The sequence below is a fragment of the Erithacus rubecula genome (genome assembly GCF_903797595.1).
Source record: "Erithacus rubecula genome assembly, chromosome: 10".
NCBI lineage: Eukaryota > Metazoa > Chordata > Aves > Passeriformes > Muscicapidae > Erithacus > Erithacus rubecula.
In genome coordinates this window covers 2,257,882-2,284,495 of record NC_136662.1, presented here as the reverse complement: position 1 = coordinate 2,284,495, position 26,614 = coordinate 2,257,882, and the positions used below count along the sequence as shown (strand labels likewise).

At 45.2% G+C, this 26,614-nt stretch overlaps 2 protein-coding genes across 18 annotated transcripts in view; one reads left to right on the top strand and one right to left on the bottom strand.

Moving 5' to 3' along the window:
• The first annotated feature begins 1,933 nt into the window (after window positions 1-1,933).
• On the top strand, window positions 1,934-13,928 carry USP1 (ubiquitin specific peptidase 1). Of its 2 annotated transcripts, none has more exons than XM_079313977.1 (9): window positions 1,934-2,585; window positions 2,787-2,952; window positions 4,027-4,150; window positions 4,473-4,580; window positions 5,053-5,213; window positions 5,693-6,396; window positions 7,512-7,682; window positions 8,767-8,968; window positions 12,304-13,928. In XM_079313977.1, exons 1-9 carry the CDS (start codon window positions 1,949-1,951, stop codon window positions 13,007-13,009), a joined length of 2,979 nt encoding a protein of 992 aa, XP_079170103.1. In that variant the 5' UTR covers window positions 1,934-1,948; the 3' UTR covers window positions 13,010-13,928. The 2 variants fall into 2 exon arrangements, with proteins under 2 accessions (XP_079170103.1, XP_079170104.1); XM_079313978.1 differs by having other exon boundaries at window positions 2,447-2,585; window positions 2,759-2,952.
• Window positions 13,391-26,614, bottom strand: part of DOCK7 (dedicator of cytokinesis 7) — a 91,684-nt gene continuing 78,460 nt past the window's right edge. For 9 of the 16 annotated variants that reach the window (XM_079313963.1, XM_079313966.1, XM_079313967.1 and 6 more), the window contains 7 exons: window positions 22,526-22,660; window positions 21,599-21,688; window positions 20,560-20,796; window positions 19,898-20,041; window positions 19,011-19,117; window positions 17,956-18,123; window positions 13,391-16,729 (listed from right to left, as the gene is read on the bottom strand). In XM_079313963.1, the coding sequence (XP_079170089.1) occupies window positions 16,687-16,729; window positions 17,956-18,123; window positions 19,011-19,117; window positions 19,898-20,041; window positions 20,560-20,796; window positions 21,599-21,688; window positions 22,526-22,660 (924 nt within the window). In that variant the 3' untranslated portion in view covers window positions 13,391-16,686. Of the gene's footprint in view, window positions 16,730-17,955; window positions 18,124-19,010; window positions 19,118-19,897; window positions 20,042-20,559; window positions 20,797-21,598; window positions 21,689-22,525; window positions 22,661-24,401; window positions 25,789-26,614 lie in introns of those variants that run through there. The other 7 variants (XM_079313964.1, XM_079313965.1, XM_079313968.1 and 4 more) reach the window with 2 other exon arrangements.

The window sequence follows — 26,614 nt, the reverse complement described above, 5'->3', positions numbered from 1 at the left end:
GGGTTTGCCTATGTACTGCTTGTGTGGCAGAGGCATTTGTTGATTGAAATAATGATATTACCTATGGAAACTGAACTGCCTGCTTCATTAGCCAAAAAAAGAAAAATACAATAAATGTAACACACAGACCAAAGCCCCATAACCACCATGAGAAATGCTGTGTGCACATCCAGCCCCCCAAATTTGCTCTGCAAACATCTCCTTTCCCCTTTTTAGTCAGTTATTGCCCCTGAAAAGTCAAACCACGAGCATGGAAATGCCCCCAGGTCTGACTTTACCCCCAAATCTTGGCCTTCCAATGTCACTGATGGTGTTCCTAGGCAGGAGCACACCTGGAGTTCAGCTGACTTATGAAATGAGGAACTACCTAACGTGGATTTGGACTCCCAGAGTGTAAAATTGGATATAAATAGTCTTCTCTCATGTCTGCTGAAGCAGATTGCACAGCCCACACTGAGCAGGGCAGACCTTGGTGGAGATGAACAGCCTGGGTCAGGGAACTTGTGTATCCCAGAGCCAGCCTGGAGCACCTGGAGCCCTGCCCTGGGAGTTTATTCCAGCCTGGAGCCCTGCCCTGGGAGTTTATTCCAGCCTGGAGCACCTGGAGCCCTGCCCTGGGAGTTTATTCCAGCCTGGAGCCCTGCTCTCAGAGTTTATTCCAGCCTGGAGCACCTGGAGCCCTGCTCTCAGAGTTTATTCCAGCCTGGAGCTCTGCTCTCAGAGTTTATTCCAGTCTAGAGCACATTGAGCTCTGCTCTCAGAGTTTATTCCAGCCTGGAGCCCTGCTCTCAGAGTTTATTCCAGCCTGGAGCTCTGCTCTCAGAGTTTATTCCAGCCTGGAGCCCTGCTCTCAGAGTTTATTCCAGCCTGGAGCTCTGCTCTCAGAGTTTATTCCAGTCTAGAGCACAGAGTTTATTCCAGCCTGGAATCCCATCTCAAGGCCCAAACACTCTGAGATTTTCTCATCACAGCCCCAGGTTTGACTGCCCAGCACCTTCCAGCTGCCAGAGAAGCGACTCCTCAGCCAATGCCTCAAACCAGCAGCATCACACAGCCTTAATTAAACACTTTATTAACCAGCCAAGCACTTCCACCACCCCTGGGCACCACCCACCTGGATAAGACTCTTGTCTGACACAAAAGCAGCTCTGTAGTCCTGAGTGTGTGTGAACTGCAGGGACCCCAGGCAGTGTTTGTGGAGCTAAAGTTCACCTGGCAGAGCTCCAGAAAAAAAATCCATCCATGTCCAGTGGGAATGCGAGATCCCAACAGCTCTGGGCATCCCACAGGCCAAGGAAATAAATCAGTATATTCAGCCTGGGAATCTGAACCCTGGATGTGCAGGCACACGTATTTTACCTACGAGAGAAATCAAAACCTGTGCAGGAGCATGCCTGTGACTGTTGGAATATAAATTCCTTCTGTAATTCATGTGAGTATTTAGGGGTGGTGAGCTGCTGTGATAATTAATTTATGCAGCAGTAAAAAAAAAAACAAAACACTCAAAACCACTGCAAGAGTGCAGAAAAAAAGTGATTTTGTGGAGTTCAGTTTGCTTTAGTGCTTAACAGTGCCACGCTCAGGGGAGGCAGCAGCAGCTCGTCCTGGGGAAATTCAGCTTTTGAGTGCTCGAATTTGGGATAATTCACCCAGGTCTGGGTATTGCTCATTCAGTTATGCAATTGTATAAAATATCTCACGTGAGTAACTTACTAACTTCCCTGTTAGAAAACCTTTATGTGTAAGCAATGTGCATCCTTTACCTATAGACTGGATGTGCTGGAAGTTTAAAGAGCAGAGTGCGGTAATCTATTGCATTTTCCCACATTCTCTATTTTTTGGAGCGTGGCAATCCCTAAACCAGAAGTTTTGCAGCCTTAAGAGCCTGAGCGGTAACAATTATTCACTGCCCCCTGCAGAGCCGTGCCGGGAGGGCCCTCAGGCCGGGATGCGATGGGAATTGCCGCTGGAACGCTCGGTTTTTATGGAAAAAGCGCGGGAAGGTTCTGACGCGGCCGCTCTCGGGCACTGCGGGCCGGGCCCTCAGGGCGGGGGGAGGGGGAACGGAGCCGCCGCCTCTGATTGGCCGAGCCGCACAGAGGGCGTGGTCACAGCGAGACCAACTCACCTCCCGCCGGCGGGGGGGTGGGGGGTTCTCCCCACGCAAATGGTACAGCCCCAACCCGAGCCCTTTGGCCGGGCCGTTACCAGCGCCCGCGCGCGCTCAGGCAGGACCCACGGCGGGCTGCCCGCCGCGCTGCCTGATGCGGCGGCGGCCTCGCGGGGCCGGTGGCGGAGTTGCGCCGGCGCGCAGCCGCCGCCGGTCTGTCCTCCGGCTCCCGGCAGACACCCCGCCGCCGCTCCGCATGGCTCTCGGCCGCCGGCCTCTCGCGGCGGCGCGCTCGGTTTTCCGGCATTCTCGCGGGGCGGCCGCCGGCGGGGTGGGGGGGTTGCGGCGCGAGGCGGGGCGCGCGCGGGGCGGGGGGGTCCTCGTCGGCGCGCGGAAAAAAACGCGCCAAGTTCGCTGACGGTGTCCCCGCGGTCTCCATGGCAACGGCGAGCGGGAGCGGGGCCGGCATGTAGCGGTGAGTGAGGGGAGCGGCCGCACCGCGGCCTCGGGCCCCGCCGGCCGCGGGGAACATGCGGGGGGCGCGGGGGGGCGGCCCGAGCCCGGGGCGGGGGGCGGCGGGGCCGCGCTCGGCCCCCTCGGGGAGTAAATGGCGCCTGGTGTGCGCGTGTGTGTGTGTGTGCGCGCCAGGTGTGAGCGCCCCGGCCGCGCCCCGCAGGAACCATGCCCGGCGTCCTGCCCGGCGACAGCGCCAGGGCCAGCCCCTCCAAGAAGAACAGGCTGTCGCTGAAGCTCTTTCAGAAGAAGGAGGCGAAGCGAGTGCTGGATTTCATCGAGGCGCAGGAAAATGAGCCGAAGGGCGCGGAGCTCCGAGGCGCCGAGATGTGAGTGCCGCGCGGGACAAGCTGTTGTGGCGGTGTTGGGTCGGTCTGGCGCTGCTCCATCCTCCGCTCCTTTCGCTTTCGTGTTCTCGCACACATAACGTGCTGCGGCACGCGCCAAATTAAACGATTAACTGGCGTTAAATTAACCGTCCGGCCGGTTTCATCAAACTGAACGAACTAATTGCTATCACCGATGTCTAGTCTAAGGAAGCAGCTTTGGCCCACCGGGGATGTTTAGTTGGATCAAACTTCGGGATCACTTGCAGAAGTTAGTTTTTAAAACCTAATTAATCGCTGGGACCAACTTCTAATGACTCTTTTACGAAAACAATTTTGCCCCCATGGGGGTGTTTGGTTGGCACAAACTTTGGGATTAGTTGAAAAAGTTGGTTAGCTTTAAGTTAATATAAGTATTTATTGTGTCACTGAGCTATTTATATTAATATTTAATTTCCTAGCAAGGTGAACTATAGTGAAAATGTGTAGGATGTTTAATTGTTGTCATTCATTGGGGCTTTTCAGGCCCTGTGCAAATCTAGCAACTCATTTCATTGCTGGTGAGGGGATTTAAGTGGGAAAAAGAAAATTGTGGTCAGAAATAATTTAAGACTTTAAATTTTGTTTCTGTTGTGTCATTACTGTGTATTAATCTATCACTGATTAATAATAGTGATAATCAGGGTATAGTGTGACAAGTTTCTTTTTAGATTTTTTTTTTTCTTTTTTGTTCTTGCTTTGCATCCAGAGATGAAGTGATGTGACTGGAGCAGGGGGCAATGTAAAAATACATTCTAGGCACATTTTTCTGCCTTATGAATGAACAAAGCATGTACAAAAGCACTTAAATATGAAATTTTTGATCCATTGAATCAGTCTCCTGGTATTTGATGTGTTGGAACTTAGAGCAGGTTTTTTTCCTGTGTGGTTTTGGGTGGGTTGCTGAGGAGTCAGAGTGAATTCAGACACACTTTGCCATGACTTTGATCTGCATTTCTCAGTGCTGAATTCTCTGAAGTGGGGAGAGATGGAGAGTTTTCCCCCATGTGTCTCTTACCCCAATTCTCTGTTTCCCAGTGACCAGGTGGTTCCTGCAGCACAGCCCCCCTCCCTTGTCAGCTGTGAGAAAAAAGACAACATGCTGCCTTTTGTGGGCTTGAACAACCTGGGCAACACCTGCTACCTGAACAGTGTCCTGCAGGTGAGGCCATGCCCAGGGGGGCTCCAAAAGGGAGATTTTGGTTAAGTATAAATGGGTCAAAGCAGTTCATTGTGGGTGCAGTATAAAGGGCATCTCATTACAGCAGGGAAATAAAGATGCTGCTGCAGGAGATGTTTGCCCTGTGGTTGTCTTGATTGGGAAATTCTTCAGTTTTCACACTCGGGGCTCCTCCCTGCTGTGAAAAATCCTGGATCTTTGTATGCCTGGGGACATGCAGAGCTGTGTGGATTATAAATGTGCATTTATGTGTGGAATAACTTCTTACTTCAGTTATTCTCATGTTTTCAAATGTTGCTTTCAGGTATTATATTTTTGTCCTGGTTTTAAAACTGGAGTAAAACATTTATATAACATTATTTCAAAGAAGAGAGAGTCTTCAAAGGATGAAGGAGAGCAAAAGGCAGAAAAGGTAACAAATCCCCCTGTGTTCTTTATTTGTAACCTTGCAAGGCAGGCTGCCCTGAATGCAGTGAAAATGGAACTGATTTCTGTTTCTAAGAAGCTTTTCAGCATTGTTTTCTACACTGTTACTTCAGATGGAAGATGTATTTGAGTTGTTTTGGATTTTAGCACAAGTTTTGAAGTCTAACAGAAGAAATTTGAGGAAGATACTTGGCCATGCTTCTGGCACAAAGATAATTATGATACAGTACCTGGAGCTGATGGAAATAGGATGGTTTGGGATTTTAGACTAATGGCTAATTGGGCTTTTGTTTTCTTCCTACTTTAAAAAAAAAATCTGAAACCCACCTGCCTCTCATAGCAGACAAAAAACTCAGCCAAATACAGAAAACCAAGGGAGGGAAGGAGAGAAAAATGTTACTCTTTGTGACTGATTGACTGTTACAAGTTTTTTTATTCCTTTTACATTGTCATTGCAGGGAAGCTGTAAAGAAGATCCCTTGGCAAGTTATGAACTCATCTGCAGTTTGCACTCCTTGATCCTTTCAGTTGAGCAGCTTCAAGCCAGTTTTCTCCTAAACCCAGAGAAATACACGGATGAATTGGCCACTCAGCCCCGGAGGCTGCTGAACACCCTCAGGTACAAATCCCTTTAAATGCTGACAGAATTTTTGCCCTGACATTTCCAGGCCATTACACTGCCCAGCTTTAGAGGCTGGTGGAAGGAAATGGCCTTAAGTTTGGGGTGGCCTTCTGGGAAGGAGGTTTTTTGTGCTTGTTGTTTGCACCTTGGTGTTGGAAATTTGAAAATAAATTTGAATTTTGTCAGACTGTAATGCAGAAGGAGTTTAAAAGAAGGTTTGGGTACAGAATTGTTACTGAATTGCAGAGTGGTTTGGGTTGGTGGGGGCCTTAAAGCACATCCAGTTCCACCCCCTGCCATGAGCAGGGACAATTTCCACTATCCCAGGTTGCTCCAAGCCCTGTCCAGCCTGGCCTTGGTCTCCTCTCTATACCTGGAGAAGATCCTCTGACTTCTAAATCCCTGATTTCAGTCTCAAATCTCATTCCCCAGTTAACAAAGGACACCCAGCCCTCATTTTTTGTTTGTTTGCACAGGGAGCTGAACCCCATGTACGAAGGGTACCTGCAGCACGACGCCCAGGAGGTCCTGCAGTGTATCCTGGGCAACATCCAGGAAACCTGCCAGCTGCTGAAGAAGGAAGAGCTGAACAAACTGCCTGTGGAAGAGCCTGCAGCTAAACTGGAGGAAAAAGCCAACCAAAACTCTGAGAGCAATGGATCTGTCAGCCCTGCTGAGGAGGAGAATCCCAGCCTGGGCGGAGACGCCGCCAAGGAGAAGCTGCTCAAGGGAAACGGGAAAAGGAAAAGCGACGCCGAGGGAGGCAACGCCAAGAAAAAATCCAAAGTATCAAAAGAACAAATTGCAGCAGAAGAAAATCAAAGACAAACCAGGTCCAAGAGGAAAGCCACGGGAGAAAAGATGGAAAACCAAACTGATGCCATTGCCAAGTGCTCTGGGGAGAGCGAGAGCGCCAAGCCCACGCAGAAAAAGTCACGCCTTAGGTTAAACTGGTTAAAATCTTCCTGCAAACAGCCCAGTATCCTGTCCAAATTTTACAGTCTAGGAAAGTTAACTACAAACTTGGGATCCAAAGACCCTGGGAAAGAATATGACTGTGAGTTTGAAGAGTCAGCTGTCAAGTGTGAAAATGGTGACAGTAAAGAAGAATATAATGAACCAGCGTCTCCCGTGGAAAGCCATCATGGAAAAGGAACTGAAAAAGAACCAAAAAAGGAAGGTTGGTGCACAAGTGGATGGGCTTAAAATTAGTAGGATTAAGAAAGTACAATGCGTGGGAAGTCAACCTTCAAACTGCACAGCCTGCAGAGCTCTAAACACAAAATTAGATTTTTCAGGAATTGAAGATGATTTTTTTAGGAAAAGTAATTTATTTTTATATGTGTTTGTAATTTTTTTTTTTTCTTTTAGAACTTGACCTGTTTAGCTTAGATCTCAAGGCATTTCTCTAACATTCTGTAATCATTGTACAATGTGTATAAAAAAGGCAGAATATTATCAGGTTTGTATTTACCATTAATTTTTGTCATCCATAGAAAGAGCAAGTGGATTCAAGATGAAAAGGGATATTTCTGGCAGGAGCAAACAGAACCAAACCCCACTAGCTATGGTTTTACAAACAATATCCTCTTCTTCCCTTCCAGTTCCTTCATCTTTCCATATTCCCAACCTTCCCAAGAACCAGGAAGGACTCAGGATGTATTAAAGATCTAATCTATTTAGATCTAATAGATACCAATTAGAAATGCTAATTGGCTGGCAGGTCTGGATTTTGTTGATGTCAATGAAATAAAATACGTGTTGAGGGAAAGGCCCCAGTATGAATCCAGTACTTACTAATTTGGAACTTTCCACCCACCAGTTTTTTATAAAAAATTTGAAGAAACGAAGAGTCTTCTGCATTTCTTCTGCAGATTTGGCCAAAACTGGCCAGTAAATTTAGGAAGGAGGAAAGGACTGAGAATAAATAGAAACCAGGCAAACCCACAGTGTGGTGCTCCTTGAGGAGTTCAACAATCCTTGCTAAGGAGTCAGAGCATTGATAACAACCAAATATTCCAGAATGTGACACTGTCACACTTCAAGTATAAAACAAGAACCCAATCTTAGAATAGAAATTAAAGTGTGAGGCCCAAGAGACAGAGTGTCCTTATTTACTTACAAGCAGGTGATACCATGAAAAGTGCACGTGATTTGTTTTGCTTTTTCATCCCTATCTGAGATCCCTGAAAGGCCATGGCTGTAAGTGTTTTTTTTTCCAAGGATAACCAGGATCTGAAGGGTCTCTGGGATGAAGTGCACCTTGCTCAGGGATGTGCTGTGTACTCTCTCCAGGTACAGAGCTGGCTGTCTTTGAGCTGGTGGAGAAACTCTTCCAGGGCCAGCTTGTGCTGAGGACAAGGTGCTTGGAGTGTGAGTGCTTCACAGAAAGGAGGGAAGATTTCCAGGACATCAGTGTCCCAGTGCAAGAAGATGAACTTTCTAAAAGTGAGGAGAGTTCTGAAAGTAAGTAATTCCCTCAAAAAAAAAAGAGTTGTGAGGTGTGTGCCTGCCCCAGGCAGCCGTGGGGAAGGGACAGTGCTGCAGTTGGGAACATGGCTCCTGTTTGTGCTGGCTAAAATTAGAGGCTGTTATCTCCTGTCCTGATTAACTTTAGACTTTGGAAACATGGTGCTGATAATGTTGACAGATCCAGATAATATTCAAATTGTTCCAGATCTTAACACGTAGCATGGACTGCTCACAATCCATCACTTAGGCACCTGTTTTCCTGCTTTGAATAGGTATTTCCTATGATTTGAGTCTTTTTTCTTTCTGAATGAGAATTTTTTTTTCTTTTTGTAAGAAATATTTACATTTTTTTCTTAGAAATAAAATAAACAGTAATCCAGTTTTTTTCCTTAGTTACTCCAAAAAAAAAAAATCTTAGTATTTTCAATTGTTGTTACCTTAATAATATTCATATTATGTTTGTAAATGTTAGTCATGTGGTCTCTTTCACAAATTTTATTGATCTATATGCAGTTTTTAGCTGTTTTCAAAAGGAAGCGTGGCAAAAAAACACATCTTGAAATTCGAAATTTTAAGGGGATTAATTTTAGTTGCCATTGGCTTAATTTGGAGCAGCTTTTCCTGCTTTTGCTCCCCATTTTGCTGAAGGATTCAGAAGAAAAATGTGTGGAGTGATGTTCCTGTGTGAAGTGCTGCCGACAGTGTGAGGGTGGCAGGGGAGGCAAAATGCAAGAAGTGAGAGGGAACTTTCTGGTTATTTTGGGGGTTTGACTTAATAAAGTGAAATTCTGGTCTCATACAAGCTCTCCATTTTCAGACATAGCAACAAAATTGTGTGATCTGAAACGAGCTTTGGAAAAATTCTAATTTTGAGTAATGATATCCATTAAGTGATGTTTTCACCCCTTCCTGAAATGCTCCAAAGATTAGAATCCATCACATGTTTTGCACATACTGAGTGTTCTTTGCAGTGTTGCAGGTTTGGAGTGATCTGAACTTGACATATTTTGTTTTGTTGCTTTTCTGGCGGGATGTAAATATTGGCATATCCGTGAACGCAACGATTCTCTTTTTCTAGTTTCTCCAGAGCCAAAAACAGAAATGAAGACTCTGAAATGGGCAATTTCCCAGTTTGCCTCAGTGGAGAGGATTGTAGGAGAGGACAAGTATTTCTGTGAGAACTGCCACCACTACACGGAAGCCGAGCGCAGCCTTTTGTTCGATAAAATGCCCGAAGTGATCACAATTCACTTGAAGTGCTTTGCTGCCAGTGGCTTGGAGTGAGTATGAATTGCCTGTCTTACCAAACAGGGTCCTGCAGCAAGGGAAATCCTACCCCAAGAGCTGGAAATGCTTTGGATTTTTTCCAGATTTCCAGATTAGGAGCAGCATCCCAGTGATTTAATTCCAATGCCATAAAGGCTTTGTGTTGTTTCAGGTAGTGGCAGAAATTACCTGCAGAAAAATGGACTAAAATTTTTTAGCTCTACTCTTAGAACAACCTGATGTTTCTTAAAATTTTATTTACTTTAAATATCTCCTTATTTTAGGGGATATTTTAAGTTTTAAGTAATAAACTCTGAGTTCAGAGGCAACTTTAAGTGCTTTACCAGAACTGCATTTTATGGTCAGAGGTTGTCTCTGCCTAAATGTGAGTGAGGGAAAAAAAATAATCAGGAGATACACACCTTAAAGAACTATCACTCATTACCCCAAAATTGACAAATTCCTTCAGAAATACTTTGGTCTGTACCTGAATGTGAACACTTAAATTTTGGGGAATAAAAATCATCAGGTAGACATTTTAATGAGCTCATACACACCCCCACCATCTAAAACCAAACCAATTATTTTAGAAACACAATAGTATCAGCATCATCAGATATTCAATTACTGGGTAGTCAGTTTGGTATCATAATTGTAGCAATCATTATGTTTTTAAAGAAGTTGTGGGAGTGTTCTTTGTATTTTTTTTCCAATACTTAGGAATTTGGGATGAGAGGAAACAAGAATCTGTCCCTGCAGCATTGTACAGGAATATCCAGGTTTCTGACAAAGCAGAAAGGAAATTTCCTTTGTTTTTCCAAAGTCTTTCCTGACCTACAAAATTGTCTTTCCATTATCTCCACAATATTTGCTAAAACACGGATTTGTATTTACTGACTTAAAGCTGCACACTTAGAAATCATCACAGTTGAGCAGGAAACATGAAAATTATTTTTCATTTGCTCCTGTATTTCCTATTTTCTTATTTCCATGAGGAAGGACCTGCAGTTAATCAACTCTGTCCTGCCTCACTCACTTCTGTCCTGGCCAGTTTCAGGTCCTTGCTCCAAAACACTCAGACCAGTTTCCAGGTCAGAGTGAATCCAATCTCTTGTGGTTTTCTTCATGTGTCCTCTCAGTCATTCCATAAATTTTCTGCCAAGGGCTACCAGTCAGAGATAAAGGAAGTCATAGTGGAAAACCTGACATAGAAACCTGTGATGAAGCTGAAACTTCTAAAGAAGAGTTTCTTGATTTTTTTTGGGTTGGATGTTTTGGGCAAGATGCTGTCATTGCTAAAAGTAGTAACAAACTCTTCTACTGGCTTTAAACTTAATTTTTTTGAGATAAGAATCTTCAGACAACTATTAGCTCCCACAAAAATTTGGGAATCTGGTCTGCTCAGTTGTGCTCTACTGAGTTCTCTGATGACTGAGTTGCAAATAAATGAAAAATGAAGGGTACTGTAAATATTTGCAGTTAATAGGGATTTTATTCATATTTTCTAGATGCTGCTTTGCCAATTGTTCTGTTATAAAATAAAGCAGCCAGTGTGAAAATCTCCTTGCCTGGGGAGGAGTAATTCTCTTTGGCAAGTGTGTGTGTGGGGAAATATGCCAGGCCATGTGTGAGCAGGCTGTGAAGCTGTTCAGAAGGAATTTGTTAATTGGTAATATGTAATTAAGAGTTTCCACTATAGAAATTTAACAATCTGTGAGAAAACCAGTTTTTTGTCTTGTGAAATTCAGTGCAGTGGGTAAAATGTCACTAATTGACATCAAAGGATGTGGCTGCAGAAATCAGGTTTGCTGTGTTTGAAGTGCATCAGTCAGAGCAGGCAGAGTACTTGGCATGCAATTTTTCTGTCTTCAGATTCTTATCATTAAGAAGAACAAAAAGCTAATAGGAAAAGATTTCCTCTCTTATTTCCTCCTCTCCAAATCTTTCTGATGCTGGATGTCATTGAGAAGAAAGGTAGAGCCTGCTTTTTCCTGTTTTCTGTCAATATGATTGTCCCAGTGTGCTTGAGTGGAACTGGATTTCTAATCCAGGCTATCAGCCAGCAGTTCTGTGTTTGTTGACTCTCCTCTGAATATCTCTTATTTCTGGCTGCTGACAATAGGGATTTTCAGAAGATTTAAGCTGTGTTATTTCTGATTCTATGCTCTTCTGTGTTGCTTTTGGTGGAGTGAAATATGTATGGTAAGAGAGATCTGAAGTGAGGTTTCACTGAACTGGAGTGACTGAGAATCTGTGTGTGTGTGTCACTGTTTATTCTGTGTCTCAGGGTTCATGGCTCAGAACAGGAGTGAAGCAGAACCAAAATTAAATCCAGGAAAAGACTAATCAGTTACTGCAGTTATGCCATGGCTGCAGTTTCCCTGGATTTAAGAGTCAGTTTTTCCTAGGGTAAATCAGTGAGCTCTTGGCAACCTCAGTGTTACAGGCTTGCCTGTACTCCCCAGTATTTTTCCCTACAACACCCTCACAGTTGAGTAAGACTGAGTCATGCCTGGAATTTATTAGGACATCACAACCTATTGTTAAATAAAGGGGTTAATTGATCTGGGCTGATGCAATGTGTAACTCATCAAGAGCAGAATTACTCAAGGAGGCTGATGCACAATAATGAAATCCCAATACTGACTTTCTCTCCAAATTCTGTAGAAGATCCTTACAATGAAAGGACTTTTTCCTTCCTGGTAAATTTGTGTGCTATGAACAAAATACTGAGTATTTATGGAATACTAGAGGCTTTTCCAAAGTAAATTAGCTACAGATTTGTTTGAAAAATTTAGAATTGCCATAGGACAGCTAGTTAAGAATCCCAGGTGAGCTCCACTAATACAGCTACAGTGCACACTGGGGGAAGCTGAGGAAAATTAGTCACAATCTCTGAGTTATATTAAAGCTACTTGAAAGTAAAATAAGTAACACTTTATTTAGTAAATGACTCTTCCAGGAAGAGAAAAAAACAAACCCAGCCCTGTTTGGTTCAGCCTTGGCTGTTGAAGAGGTTTTTGGTTTGTTTTTGAACAGGATGGTGAGAGAGAGAAGGGGGTGTTTGTGCAGAGATAAGAGCAGGAGTGATAACAATCAGCTGAACTTTTATCATTACTATTTAAAAATGATCTTTAGCTGACACTTTCAAAAAAGAGATTAAAATTTACACTTTTGGGGCTGTGAGATTTAACATTAGCCATAAAAATGCCGTTCCTGACCGGGGGTGCTTGGGATGCAGGGAGCAGTTTTCCCTTGGAGGAGAAGGGATGAGGATGCACCTCTGGACCACCTGCAGCGTTTTTGGAGGCGCTGTGTCCAGATGTGTAAGCTGCGTGTCCCTTGGCAGGTTTGACTGCTACGGGGGCCTGTCCAAGATCAACACCCCGCTGCTGACCCCGCTGAGGCTGTCCCTGGAGGAGTGGAGCACCCGGCCCACCAACGACACCTACGGGCTCTTCGCCGTGGTGATGCACAGCGGCATCACCATCAGCAGCGGCCACTACACGGCCTCGGTGAAGGTGACGGACCTGCAGAGCCTGGAGCTGGACGGGGGCAACTTCCTGCCCGAGCCGGGCTGCGCCGCGCTCAAGCCGGAGCCGCTGACCGAGGAGGAGGCGCGCGCCGTGGCCGAGGACTACGACGACGGCGAGGTCTCCTTCAGGCTCAGCGGCGCCGCGCCGCCGGGCAAGGTGCTGGGCAAGAAGAGCACGGAGGCCGTGGGGCTGCTGGGGGGGCAGAAGAGCAAGGCTGACTGTGAGCTGTGTGCCAGCAAACAGCCCAACCCCGAGAAGCTGCTGAGCGCGGCGCCCGAGGCGCGCGGCGCCCAGCCCGGGCCCCGGCAGGGAGAGCCCCCGGCGCTGGCGGCCGGCGGGCCCGAGAACAAAGCGCTCTACGTGCTGCACAGCCTGCGGCAGTACCAGGGCAAGTGGCTGCTCTTCGATGACTCCGAGGTGAAGGTCACAGAGGAAAAGGACTTTCTGAATTCTCTCTCTCCCACATCGTCATCCACATCGACTCCGTACCTACTGTTTTATAAGAAAATTGTAGAGTGATGCTGTACTTGGACTGTAAATATTCGGGATTTGCATACACCTCTCTGATTTGCATCCAAACTACCTGGAAGGAACGGCTGGTTGTTTTTTGAAGCTACTGATTCTTCATCTTTTCTGGTTTGTTTTTTTTTTTTTTCCTTTTGGTGTCAAGTGGCTCGACTTGAATTAACAAAACCTGACATTGGACTTGACTCACACCATAACTTTTCTGCTGGAGAATAGTGCTCTGACCTTTTAGAAATACCAGTTTGTATAGATCCTAAACGATGCCCACAGCACCCAGTAGTGGTTTTAATGCAGCTCTAGGTCTCAGACATGCCTATTGTATTATTAGCTTTTATTTTTTTTTTCCTTTTTTTTTTTTCCTTCCTCCCCCCCCCCTTTTTTTTTTTTTTTTTTTTTTAATAAAAGTTATTTGTATTCATACCCTGGAGTAAATGTATATTAACTAGCAAATTTCATCAGAAGTTGTGTATTTTTGTAACTTGGGAAGTAACACTTCATATTTAGTCTTTGGGTAAGGGACGTGGTTTATTCTCCTGCTCCAGTTCTTCCCTGCTCCTTGCAATCTGAAGCACAAGGAAAAAGGTCTGGGAAGTTTGTCCAGAGCACTGGAGGGAACTGAATTCATGGAAGTGTTTGACTGGTCTAATTTGCATCTTGGTGCATAGGTGTTAATGAGCAAAGTGTAAATAGGTGTGATTAATCTTTTAAACCAGAGACAGAGTGTAGTGTAATTAAAATAATTTTGTACTTTGAAGAGTGAAGCCCTCAAATCTGCATCTCTGTTTGGGGTGGTTTGGAACCTTCTAACTAAAGTTAATTTGTACCTGGAGCTCACTGAAACGTGGGGGAAAGGAGAGCATTTGGCTTTGATGCTTTGTTAAGAATGTACATACAAAATAAAAAAGTTATGATCTGCATCTGAGACAAACAGCTCAGCCTGTTGTGTTTGGAGAGGGAAAGCAGCAAGGGAAAGGGCTTTGGGAACACTTACAAAAAGACTGGGAAATGATCTTAAAGAATTAAAGTGCTTTTAGAATACATTCTGTGCTTCTCAGCTGGTTCTTGGACAGCATCTCCTAATTTGAAGGTACTGACTACAGTTGGGAGGTTAAGGGGAAACTGCAAAACCAAAAACATTCGCACTAAATACTAGAGATGAAAATCCCAAATTCTCTGCCAGAGAAGGGAAGGTGACTCCTTCAAACTGGTAATGAAAATCTTAACAAATATGACTCAAAAAAGGGGATTGTTCAGTCTGTCCCAGGATGGATGCAATGACATCAAGTGTTACTACAGGCTCTCAGTATGCCCTGGTTATATTTAACTTTTTTCCACTACAAATTAATTTATTTACAGGAAAACCCCTAAAAACCTCTCCCTAGTTAATTCTGCAAACTTAATTTTTACTGTCTTTTATTATAATTTTGTATAAACACAGAGGTAAGTCAGGAAAAATCTCTTTTAGTGTATTTTTCATGTTAAGTTTGACCTCTGATTGGTGTGCAGGCCTTGATTTTGCAGCATAAAAAATCTGCAATGACAAAATACATTTGCCCTTTTCCAAAGCATTGCATCATAATAACAAATAATTTCAGAGTCTAAACCAAGAAAAAGCTACATTACAAAAACAGTCATCTTACCTTGCAAGGGCAGCCCAATCCTATTACAGAATGCAATTTTTTAGGCTTTGCTGAAATTCAGCCTGCAAATGAAAGTTTATTTTTCCACACCTGGTGCAAGACTTTATCTTTTTCATTCAACTGCAGCATCAGGAATGTTCCAAGGAAACAAAATACCATTATTTACACTGAAATAGGATGGAGGGAAGATCCAGGTGCCTTCCATCATCCCAGTCCAGCTTGGGAGGAGATTCTTTGTGGCAGCTGAAAACAGCCTCAGCTGAAGATGCTGAATGAAAACCCCTCCTCTGGCACAGGGAGAGGACTGGGGCTGGATTTTGGGATATTCACTCAAGCACCACTTGCCAACCCCCTGAACTTGTTGCTTGTAACCCCTGGCCTGGAGCAGACTGCTGTAAATTAAAGTTTCATCCTTCCATGGCTCCTGGGATTTGTTTGCACTGTGTAAATATTTTAATGCCTCTTCCTGTAAATCTCTTCCAAAGCCATTCCCTCCTTCCTTAATATTTTCCATTCTGACATTCCCTGACTCTGGTAGCACCTCCAAGGCCTTGTCAACACCCCATGGAATATCCATAAAAAGGTTGGAGTTTTTTTCTGCAGGAAAATCCATGCAGGTGTTCTGTGTTCTACCCATGACACAGAACAGATTCAGGATTATTCTGTTCCAGGGAACCTTTCAGAGCCTGGCACACAAAACACCATCACTGTGGAGCTGTTGGGATAACAGCATGGGAGAAGTGTCCAATAACCTAAAATAAGTATCAGGAATTTTTAAAAAAATGCCCTCCTCACCCTAAACTTTCAGTGCTGCTGCAGAAAGGGGGGCACTTCATGTATAAACCCATTTTTCCATATATATATATATATATAATGAGCATGTTTATCAAATTCAGGTTTTGTGTGTATATCTGGTTATTTTTACGCATATTTAGGTATTTATGGAGAGAGAATAAATGTGTTTAATCACACACCACCTCTTCCAGGGGACTTTGTTCACCACAGAGAGGGAAAATATTAAAGACAAGATGTAGGAGTTGTGGACTCAGCTCCAAATCTGATGTTTTCTCAAAGTGCTGTGTTAGACCCTAAAATACCTGGCTGTAAAACACATATTTCTTCATATAAACAGCAAGGCAAAGAATTTTGCTTTGTACCCTTTTAAACAGTGATATCATATTAGGTTCTTTTGCCATGTGAAATTAGGCTTTAAATTAAAAAATGGACACAAAATCAGTTTAGTTCCATGGACTAATTCCAAGGGGTGAGGAGATGCTGGAGATGTCCATGAACACACACAAGTGAAGCTGAAACTTCACCTGATGGACTGAAAGAGGTGAAGAGGTACCAAGCTGTGCCTCCATCTGCTGCTGGCTACAGGTGGAATTATTTTTTGTTTGCAGCAAAAGAACGGGGATAATAAACATTCAGCACTTGGTTAATTAATGTTACCATGACTTACCTTGTTCTGAACCTTTTCCCCAAGGATGCTGAGCCCTGAAGTCCAATGCACAGGGAATTAAAGTGTAAACATTCACATATTTAATAGTACCATCAAAATAACCATCAGCATCATCACTACATTAAAAACTTCCAAAATGCATTTGCGTATGGTCCTAATATAAATTAAATATAGGAACTAAAAGTAAAATAAATTTAACATTAGGTAATGCTATAAATAAAGGTAAATGAGTTTAGTGTACCTTTGAGTCATAAAAATGCCTTAAAAAACAGGTAAGTTTACAGCTCATCACCAATACTCTGGATACCACTGCCATGATGGTTTTGTTTTTTTTTCTTTTCAAACATTGAGAAGTCTACATTTGACAATTCAGAATGATTTTTTTGGCCACTGAACACTTTGATGGAGGAAGAGGTGTGTGGGATGTCCAGGATGAAGTCCAAGTTTTATTTCACAATAAAACTTCTTTGATTCCCAGCGCTGATAACAAGGCTCTTTTTCTTTTCAAAACCTTAATTTTTTAAGTGCTTTTTTTTTTTTTTTTTTTTTTTTTTTGGTTTTTAACTCGTTTAGATTTCCATTTTGCGAAGGCTCATCCTGCTGAAGGAGTCTCTGAGGGAGAGAAAATACAATGATGAACTCAGATTTTCCATGGTGAAATAAGAAGCCTCAATGACTCTGAATTGATTTCCAGTATTTCCTAGAGCTGGTTACAACAAAAATTAAGTCCACTGGAATTAAAACTTGTTGCTTTTCCAAGGAATTTGGTTTGGGTTTGTATCTGGGATCATCCAGAACACTGACAGAAAGTTTAATCCCTGTTTACACACAGAAGCAGCACAAACCACCTGCACAACTGAAATCTTATTTAAATCTTTCAAACACATCCCTAAAATGGAATTTGCCAGGAATTACTGGAGTTGGACTCGATGATCCTTGTGGGATCCTTCCAACTCAGGATATTCCATGGTTTTCAGGATATTTTATGTCATCAGATAATAATTACCACACCAAAAGCATTTGTAGGGCTCCTGGCTGGATGGGGAGGGAAGCTCTGGTATTCCCACCATGCCAGCCAGGGAAATTTGCCAGGAAACAGCTGGGACACTGAGCTGGGGATAACAGAGCATCCCAAAGCTGGACAGGGAGGGAAGGGCACTCACAGCCAGAAACCCCCTGAGCTCAGCTCCAGGAACATCCAGGGAGCTCCACAGCACAGATTCCCTGGAGGGTTCCTGCTGGGAACCACTCCTGTCCCTGTTCTGGGAGCCACAGCCTGGCTGCAAAGTGGCTGTACCCAAATTCTCCCTGCTCATTCATGACCTACACATGGAGGTTTTGGTCATCCCATCTCTGGAATTTTTCCAGGTTGGACCAGCCTGCTCTGGCAGAAGGGCTGGGACTGGATGATGTTTAAGATCTTTCCAACCCAAACCCTTCTGTGATCCTGTGATTCCCACTGGGATTTTTATGTCCTGTCTCACACAAAACCCAATCTCCAGCTTCCTGCTCTTCCAGCACAGAAGACACCAACAATTTTTCCTCCCTGGAGCAGCTGATCCCAGTTTCATTGGGAATGAAGTCCTGCCACGCTGCATCTAAAAAGAATGGGATGCAGGATGGAAACAAATACAGAAACCAAGTGTCCTAGCTGAGGAACAAAAGGAATGCTGCAAACACCACTACCACAGCTGCTGGGAAGGGAATGAGCTCTCAGGAGGGACAGAAGGGAAAAGGAACGGGCGCAGCCGAGAGACTGCAAACAAACAGATGGAGCAGGGAAGCTCAGACCCCTCAGCTCCACACCCTGTGCCCCAAGAGGAACCCCAAATATGCACCTGTGGCACGTGACAGGCAGCACTGCCTTGTAGAGCTGTGGGATCTTCCTGTTGATCAGGGGCTGCAGAGCCTCCTTGAGCCGGTGGTAGTTGCGCTCCAGCTCCCGCTGATATTCCTTCTGGTCCGGCCCGATCAGGCTCTTGTTCTTCCTCAGGGCATCCTCACACCTGCAAAACAAACCCTGTCAGAGCAGAAAGACACCCCACTACAGGTTTGTTAACCCAGTAGTACAAAAACATCCATTCTGTCTCTTTGGGATCACAGGGAATATCCTTTATCTCGTTTTTTGGTTATCAGGGCTCAGCTGAACCACCCCGTGTGCAAGGAGCAAGGAGAGGGTGTCACATCTCCAACTTCCAGAGTGACAACTCCTTTTTTATTGTCATTTTTTCTCCAGTGACATTTATCCTCTCTGAAGAGAAATGAAAAGCTTATTTCCACAGAATCAGTGGATTTAAAGATGGATAGAATCAGGAGAGATTAATAAATAACAGCCTGGGATTTTCATCAGGAACTCTTCTGCCTGCAAAGATGTAATTTAAATAAAGGGTAGAACAAGTGTATCAGTAAAGCCATTTATTTCACAAGGGAAAACTATCCTTCCACTGGATCTACTTGCTCACAGCATTTTAATTTCAATTATTTTGGTAATTTTTTAATTTCTTGGTGCTGTAAAAGATGCTGGACTGAACCTGCAGCTTGCATGACTCAAGGAAAGTAGAGCAGCCAGGACATTTCTCCAAGGAATTGTGCCAGCATCCCTCCACTCTGGAGAAATTCACTTCAGAAGGAGATTTCATCTCCTGGCCAGTCCAGCAGCTCCTGATCCTGCCAGGCTGGGAGCTGTGGCCTGTTGTGATTTTTGGGACACTTCTCAACTGAGCTGGGATCAATTCCTTCCTGACAAACAGCAAGGACCCTGAAGGCACAGAGCAGCAGCACCAGGGGAGGGCTGGGCAGGTGGAGGGACAGGACAACCCTGGGTCACTGGTGTCCCTGCCTGGGGTGGCAGCAGCCACTGCCCCTGGCAGGTGCCCTGGGGACTTTTCCATACCTTTTTGTGAAGTCCTTGAAACAAAGGCGGAGTTTGTTGTGGTGTCTGAAGAGCTTTGGGTCGTTGGGGATTTCAGACAAGAAAACTTGTGCAACTTCTAATGGTCCCTTTAGGAGAAGAAGGGGCACAGTGAGTTTCTGGGAGCTGCCTGTCATATCCAGACACTGGAGAAAGTTCAGCCACATAGAAAACACCCCCAAAACACAACATTTCCTTACACAAAGCACCCTGAAGAGCTGCAGCTGGGATATCTGGTGTAAATCACCAAACTCACTGACAACTGAGTCTCCTTAAGGCCTTGCTTTGTTTTATTTAAAACTCTGCTTTTGGAAAACAGTGTGAGAAACTGCACAGATTCTCCATTTGTTTTCCTTTATAAGGACTCCTGACAAAGTTTGCTCAACTCACAACTGAGGCAAAGTTTAAACAATGCAGATGGAAGCCAGGGAGTGTTTGCCAACACTGCAAACTCAACCCAGCACTCAGAACTCCAGCAGATTTTTTTTTCCAGCTTGTGCACTGTGCTTTATTTAAGCTCCTTCAGTTTCTCCTCAGTTTTTCTCCACTGCTTTCTATTTTGGTAAAAATCCACAGCAGGACACAATCCTGCAGAGCCTGGCTAACAAAAAGAAACTTTTAGGAAAGAGGAGCAGGCAGAAACAACTGCAAGTACCAGGAAGGAGCATTAATTGAGGAAGGGATGCTTCTTCCCAGCCTCTTTGCACATTTTCAAGACTCTTACTCAAACAGAAAATCACTGGGAACAGCTGGCCTAGACCTTCCAGTGACCTTAAACACATCCCACAGACTGAATAGGGAAAAAACTAAAAGGGAATTGAGAAACAAGGCCCAAGGCTGTGCGCTTCCAGCTGGACAGTGATCCTCACCTGATTCACTGTGGTACCTACTGATCCCTGCAGCACCATCTGCAGCATCTTGGGGTCTGCAGGGTCTTGGTGGGTGGCAAAAGCCAGTTCCTGTGTTTTCTTCTGCATGTCCTCAATGGCAACTTCAATGGGGGTCAAGATAATCTAAGCAAGAAGCCAGAACAGGATTTTTGTTATGGCTGAGCTTAGCAAGCAGGCACAGGCCTTCAGGAACAGCCAGGTCACAGTAGGGTGACACCACAACAGGACCGACAGGACTCCAGAAATGCATTGTCTTGGTTCAGTGACATCAAGAAAAGGTTTGATTTTTGGATGTGTTTCTGGGCACTCCAGAGCTGCCTGAGTGGCACTCGTGTCCCTTTGGGTCCCTGCAGAGCTGCAGCACTGCTCACAGCACCCCAGTGACCACACCTGATCCTGCCCAGCCTTGGAAAATTAACAAACCTCCATTACCACAGAAGCATGGAATGGTTGGGTGGGAAGGGACCTTAAAGCACATCCCATTCCACTCCTACTACCACAAACAGGGCACCTTCCCTAGACCAGGCTGCTCCAACACCAATCCAATGGGATCAGGGAGAATCCCTAGAACCGCCAAGCTCCTGAGCTAAGCTGGAACTGGAGCTTGCCAGGCACCCTTTCCCACCCAGCTGTGAGCTGACCTCCTCCTTGTGGATGACGTTGATCCTGGTTTTGATGTAGGGGAAGGCGTGGGAGGTGGTGAGGATGGTCTTGCGCTTGAACTGCTCGTGCAGGTCGCCGTGCGCGCGGCCGTCCAGCGTGAAGGGCGTGCAGTACATGAAGCGCCGCAGGTTGTAGTTCTTGTCGAAGTAGGTGATCCTGTCCTTCATCTCGTACGTGTCGAAGTAGGGCTCCACGTAGGTGATCTGGATGTAAGCCTGCAGGGGCAGCAGGGGATGGGCTCCTCAGCTGCACTGTGCCAGCTCTATCTGTGTCCCCTCAATGCCACCACTGCACCAACCCGGGCTGGGGTTTGCCTACAAAAATCCCGCTCGCAGCGAAGGGACCGGGACAGCCACCAGTCTGTGGGTAAAGCTCAGAGCTTGCTGTCCTTCCCTTCTCGTGCCTTTCACTTCATGGAATCATGGAATGCTTTGGGTGGTGGGACCTTAGAGCCCATCCAGCCCACCCCTACCACAGGCAGGGACACCTTCCCCTTAACCAGGCTGCTCCAGCCTGGTCTCAGACACTTCCAGAGATCCAGGGGCAGCCACAGCTTCTCTGGGCACCCTGTGCCAGGACCTCCCCAATATCCAACCTAAACCCTTCCCTGTGTCATGCCCTGTCCTGACCCACAGCCCTGTTTCCCAGGCCTGCTCCTGCTCTTTCTGCTGCACTTGAAGGACGTGGTACAAAGGTGACAAAATGCTGCAGCTGCACAAAAGCCACAGAATGAAAGGCACAGCCCCTTCTTCCTTGCACCAGGCAGAGCAAGGCCAGCACAGCCTCTGTCCTTTCACCTCCTCCCTTCCCACCCACCACTACCAGGGCAGGGAAGGGAATGACAAATTCTGCATCCTTGGTGGAATTATTATCCCAAACTCTCCTTCCAGGCAGCCACAAGATGCTCAGTACATGGATTTTGTTGCCCACGTGGTAAAATTCAAGGGAGAATGTGTACCATTGCTTTTTCACCCATTCAGGACTATTCTACTTGTAGACCTGCACTTGTGCCCTTACCTTGTTGGGATCAAGTTTACATTTGTCCACAGGGTTTGAGTCCTTGATCACCTCCAGCACATCTTCCCCAAACCGTTCTCCATAAAACCCCTACAACCAAGGAGAGAGGAACTGAAAGCAAACATCAAATGCAGCCCTGATGGGGGCTGGGGGCAAAGGCACAGTCAGGAAAAGTGAAGCTCCACATGCCTTTGGCAGAATGTGATTTGCTGAAGCCAGGAGAATTCCAACAGTCACATTCCAGGGGCAATGGGAAAAAACAAGCCCTGGAAAGCAGGAGAGCTTTCCAACAGTGCCTGGTTCTGAACGAGGCATTTGGGTTTGTTTTGTTTGTTAGTGACTGTGTGCAACTAAAATGGATCAGTTTGGGATCCACTGGTGTTGGAAATATAGAATGTTTAATCTTTAGTGAATGGTTTTAATTAACATTTAAATTAACTGTTTTAATCATAACCTATATATATTAATTAGAAATACTGTATTATTCTTAAATTACTCTCAGCCAGCATTTAACAACGTTGTCATAACCTACTTTGGTGGGAGCACAGCCTGGGAAAATTAATGAAGCTTTAAGTTTTGATAAACCAACTCTGCTGTGCTTCAATGAACAAAGCCTGGGAGAGAGAGATGGACTGTTGAGGTTGGACATTGGAATGCAGAATTTATGGACCACAAGGACATTTTGGAAAAACCAGAAGATAAACAAGAGGCTAACAAAGACTCAGTCTATATCTTGGAAAGACCCTACTGGAGGAAAAACATAATGGGAACACCACAAATTCTCAGGGAGATCAGGGAATTCCTCTCCTCCCCCAGAGGTGGCACCAAGAGGAAGGCAGGGGACTCCCAAACTGCTTTTCCAAGGGGGGGGTGTTCCTGTGAAACAACTGATGGAAATCACTTAAACTTCCAATTCAACCCTCTCACCTCCAGCCGATGGGAGATTTCAGCCAGCTTGGTTATTGCAGGTTCCTTGTAAACAAACTCTTGCTCATCCAAGTCTCCAAACTTAGTTCCATAAAAACCAACTCGAAAGTAGGTGCCAAACATCCTCTTTCCATCCTAGGGATGGAGAAACAAGAGGTTATTTCAGGGTGGAGACATGCACACCCCAAAGCACGGCTGCAGGCAGGCTCCTGAATTTATGCAAAATGAAAAGAAATTTAAAAACAAGGGAAAAAAATTAGAAAGAAAGAAAGGAAAGAAAAAATAAACACACCTGGAACTCAGCATGGATGCATTTAGCAGCAAACACCACAATGGAATTATAAACTAACATGGAATTCTATGGATCAGTTATGACCATCAGCCCAACCCTGCAACAACTTCTCCCAACCCAGGAGGAGCCTGGAGGTGACACCATGGAATTTTGGAATGGTTTGGGTTGGGAGGGACCTTAAAGCCCATCCAGTGCCACCCCTGCCATGGCAGGGACACTTCCCACTGTCCCAGGTGGCTCCAAGCCCTGTCCAACCTGGCTTTGGACAATTCCAGGGATCCAGGGGCAGCCACAGCTTCTCTGGGAGCTTGAGACTCACCACCCTTAGAGAGAAGAATTCCTTCCAATATCCCAGCTAAATCTATTATCTTTCAGCTGAAGAAGCATCAGATATCTCTGAGAGGCAGCCAAAGGCAAATCCCTTTGTTGGGATCATTATTTGAGGCTCTCCAAAGCCTGCAGGGCTCAGACACCCCTGGAATCACCCAGCATCGATTCCCCCCAAATCCACCCTCCAGGAATTGCAGGGTTGGGCCCAAGTCCATGTCCAGTTCACTCACACACAAACACACACAAGTGCTTTTGAACCAGCATTGCAGCTGGAAGGTGTTACACTCTCTAGGAACTGTCTAGGAGAGAGGGCCAAAGTCACTCCTGGTGAAAGCAGATGCAATCCTGTGCCATGTACCTGCTTCCAGGGGAGCCAGTGGTGAATTTGGCCCCGAAACGCAACAAAAGTAGAGAAACAAGAAAGATTTTTTGCTGGAAAGGCAACGGAGAAAATCTGATTAAGAGAAAGAGAGAGAGAGAGAGAAGAAAAATGCTTTAAAAATTAAAACACACCTTGCTTTTGTTAAAGAACTGCATGCACAAACCAGGGATGCCTTTCAGCAAGAAACTCCAAAATGTTCACCTTTACTCTCATGGCAAAGTGTGATTCAGTTTAGGACACTCAGTGTCCCTGAGCTGGGTTAGATTTTGGCTTCAAACAGCCCTTACAGGTGTCCTGGCTGCCAGGTTTTATTTTAGTATTTTACTATGGCAAAATGGATCTCTTGTGGTGCTGGTGAACATGATCTAAGGAAGGCAAACTAAAAAAAAAAAAACCTTCAGGCAAACTCCAGGCAAAAGCCACTGGCATTGCCACTGCCTTCTCCTGGCTGGAGGAAACTCTGGAGCATCCCCTTGGAGGTGCCTGAGGGCCAAAAATTTCCACTTCAGAGCTCAGCTCTGTCCTCTGAAGGCACCTGGGGTGAGTAGCAGTCCTCATCCCAAAAAAGCAACACCAGGCTGTGCCCAGGCTCCCTGGACCCTGCTCTAGAGCCTCTGGGAATCCTCCTGCAGAGAGGGGCACTGCTCCAGCCACTGCCAGGGCTTTCATCACTCCACAGGACCCCAGGTGGAACTCCAGCTGCAGAGCTGTTGCTGTTTTACTGGATGTTGCCATTTCCCTGATTCCCTGTCTTTGTCCAGTGCTCATCCCTCTGGATCTATGCAGGATTAGCTACTGCACACTTTTTTTCTCATCACTACCTTTTCAAAGCCACAGTTGGAAGAAAGGAAGAGAATGCTGCCTGTTGATCAGCATAAATCACTGAGTTCTGCTGCCATTTACTAAAGGTATCAAATAAGGGTTCTGGGGAGCCCCAGGAGTGGCAGAGCTCCAGGGAAGCCTGGTGAGGTTCCCTGTCCCTGTGTGGGGCAGCTCCCAGCTCATCCCCATGCTGCTCTGGCTTTCCCTGGTAAATCCAGATGCTGAATCCCAGAGCCAGCAGAGGGGAGCACTGTCAGTCCCTGGTGTGACTCATACTGAGAATCTGTGCCTGGGAGAAGGGAATGGGAGCAAATCCCTTTGGGAAAAACATTTCCAGACCACTCCAGGCCTCCCAGGAGCTGCCACTTCCCTGGGATCAGCTCCATGCCTGGCATTAGGGACAGGGGATGGCTCTGCACTGGGATCCCTGAAACTCAGCCAACACCAAACCACTTCCCAGCCACAGCAGGGAAAAGTGAACAAATAACTTAATGCTCTGTGGTCTTGTTTCTGGCAAGAGCTAAAAATGCAGATATGAGGGAGGAATTATTAAAAGCATCGTATCTCCTATTATTTTATAAAAAAATAATAGGATTTGGGGAGGAGAAGAGAATGAAGGTGAACACTGAATAGCCATCACACAACTGGCAGAGCAGGTAACAGCCACCATGACTTATGAAGGTTCATGATTTGTTATTATGCATGGTAAATACCTTTTCAAATTGCTAGGAATAAAGTTTTGGGGTTATCTCTTGCACGCACACAAAAAGCTTTGCCAACAAGATTTGGGGGGGAGAAAAAGATAAATCAGATGCAAGAGGGATCATTTGCTTCCTTCATCAAGACAGCTGCAGCTGCCTGAAGGTGCAGGAACAAAAGCAACTCCTTCAAAATGCAGAATCCAACCCACCTTTACCAAACTCAGCACTGTTACTTTTCTGCTCAATTTTAACCCAAGGTCCTTTGCAGTGTTGCCAACTACTACAACTCTTCCAATATTGATTTTTTTGGGAAAGAATCAGCTCCTGGAGCCCTGTTACCCACTGGCAATCTCTCCCTGCTTAAAAAGAGTTTTTAAATTCTTGTGGCACGGCATGTAAAGATTTTTTTCTTAACTTTCCTAATTGGAAAGCAAACCAAATAGAATGAATTCAACATTTATTCCATGAATGAGCAGACAAAGGCCATCAGTTGGTGTGTTTAAGGAGAGCTCAGGAATGCTCTGGTGCCAGACTCAGGACACTGCAATGCTTGTAGTTGGCAACATCACACTCCTTGTGACATGAGGGATGTGCTGCTGTTGGCATAGCTCTTTGCTAAAATGAAATTGGGGGTTCCACAGTGTCAAACAAAAAAAAAAAAAATACAAACAAAACAAAAAGGGGAGGTGGGGGAAAAAGGGGCAGAGAAAGGGAAAAAAAATTCCACAAGTAGGAACTTACCACAACAGACAATAGTAAGAGTGGGGAGGAGGGTCAGCAACCAGGGCGATAGAGGAGAAAACAGAAAGTATTTAATTAGGGAAATTCCATAAAACAAACAAGCAGCAAATTGGCAGCAAATAAATTTTAAAATTAAAAAAAAAAAAAGGGGGGGGGAGCATCCATTAAAATATTTAAAATAAGGGAGGGGGGGGAAAAAAGGGGCAAAACATGCAACAAACCTGAAAGCTACAAAGCACAAAGGTCAGAAAAAGTGTGGCAATGAAGGAGCACGATGACAGACGAGAGCTGAACCCACGGTGTCTTTACCATGCAGTAAAACATGACCAAGTGGTGTTAGAATCATAACCAATGGCAGGAGTCTCTCCAGGGGTCGATTTAGGGGCAGAATCATAAAAGAGATGCTCACAGGCCTTGTTGGCTTGAACACATTGACATCATTTGCACACCTAGCACAGGTTCTCTGCTGGCTCTGTCTGTTTGGACCTTCCATGGGGACAAGGGGATGACTTCCAGGGCCAGCCCTGAAGTGGCAGGGTTTATTTTAAGCTGCTCAATTTCCTTTTTTTGCTAGGCTGGAATTGAAACTGCCATTCAGACATCACCAGCCCAAATTATGTCCCAAAACACCAAAGGTTTTTTTTCTGGTCTCGGCCTCAGATCAGTAAATGTGTGGTGGAAACCTGTAGGGAGGTGGCCCAAAATGAGCTGCCTGATCCATAGAAAAGCAAAAATAAACTGGAAATATGAAGCCTAAACAAATAATATCATATTCACAGAGCTTTATAGTGCTTTCTGAGACTTCTCCATGCTCATGAACC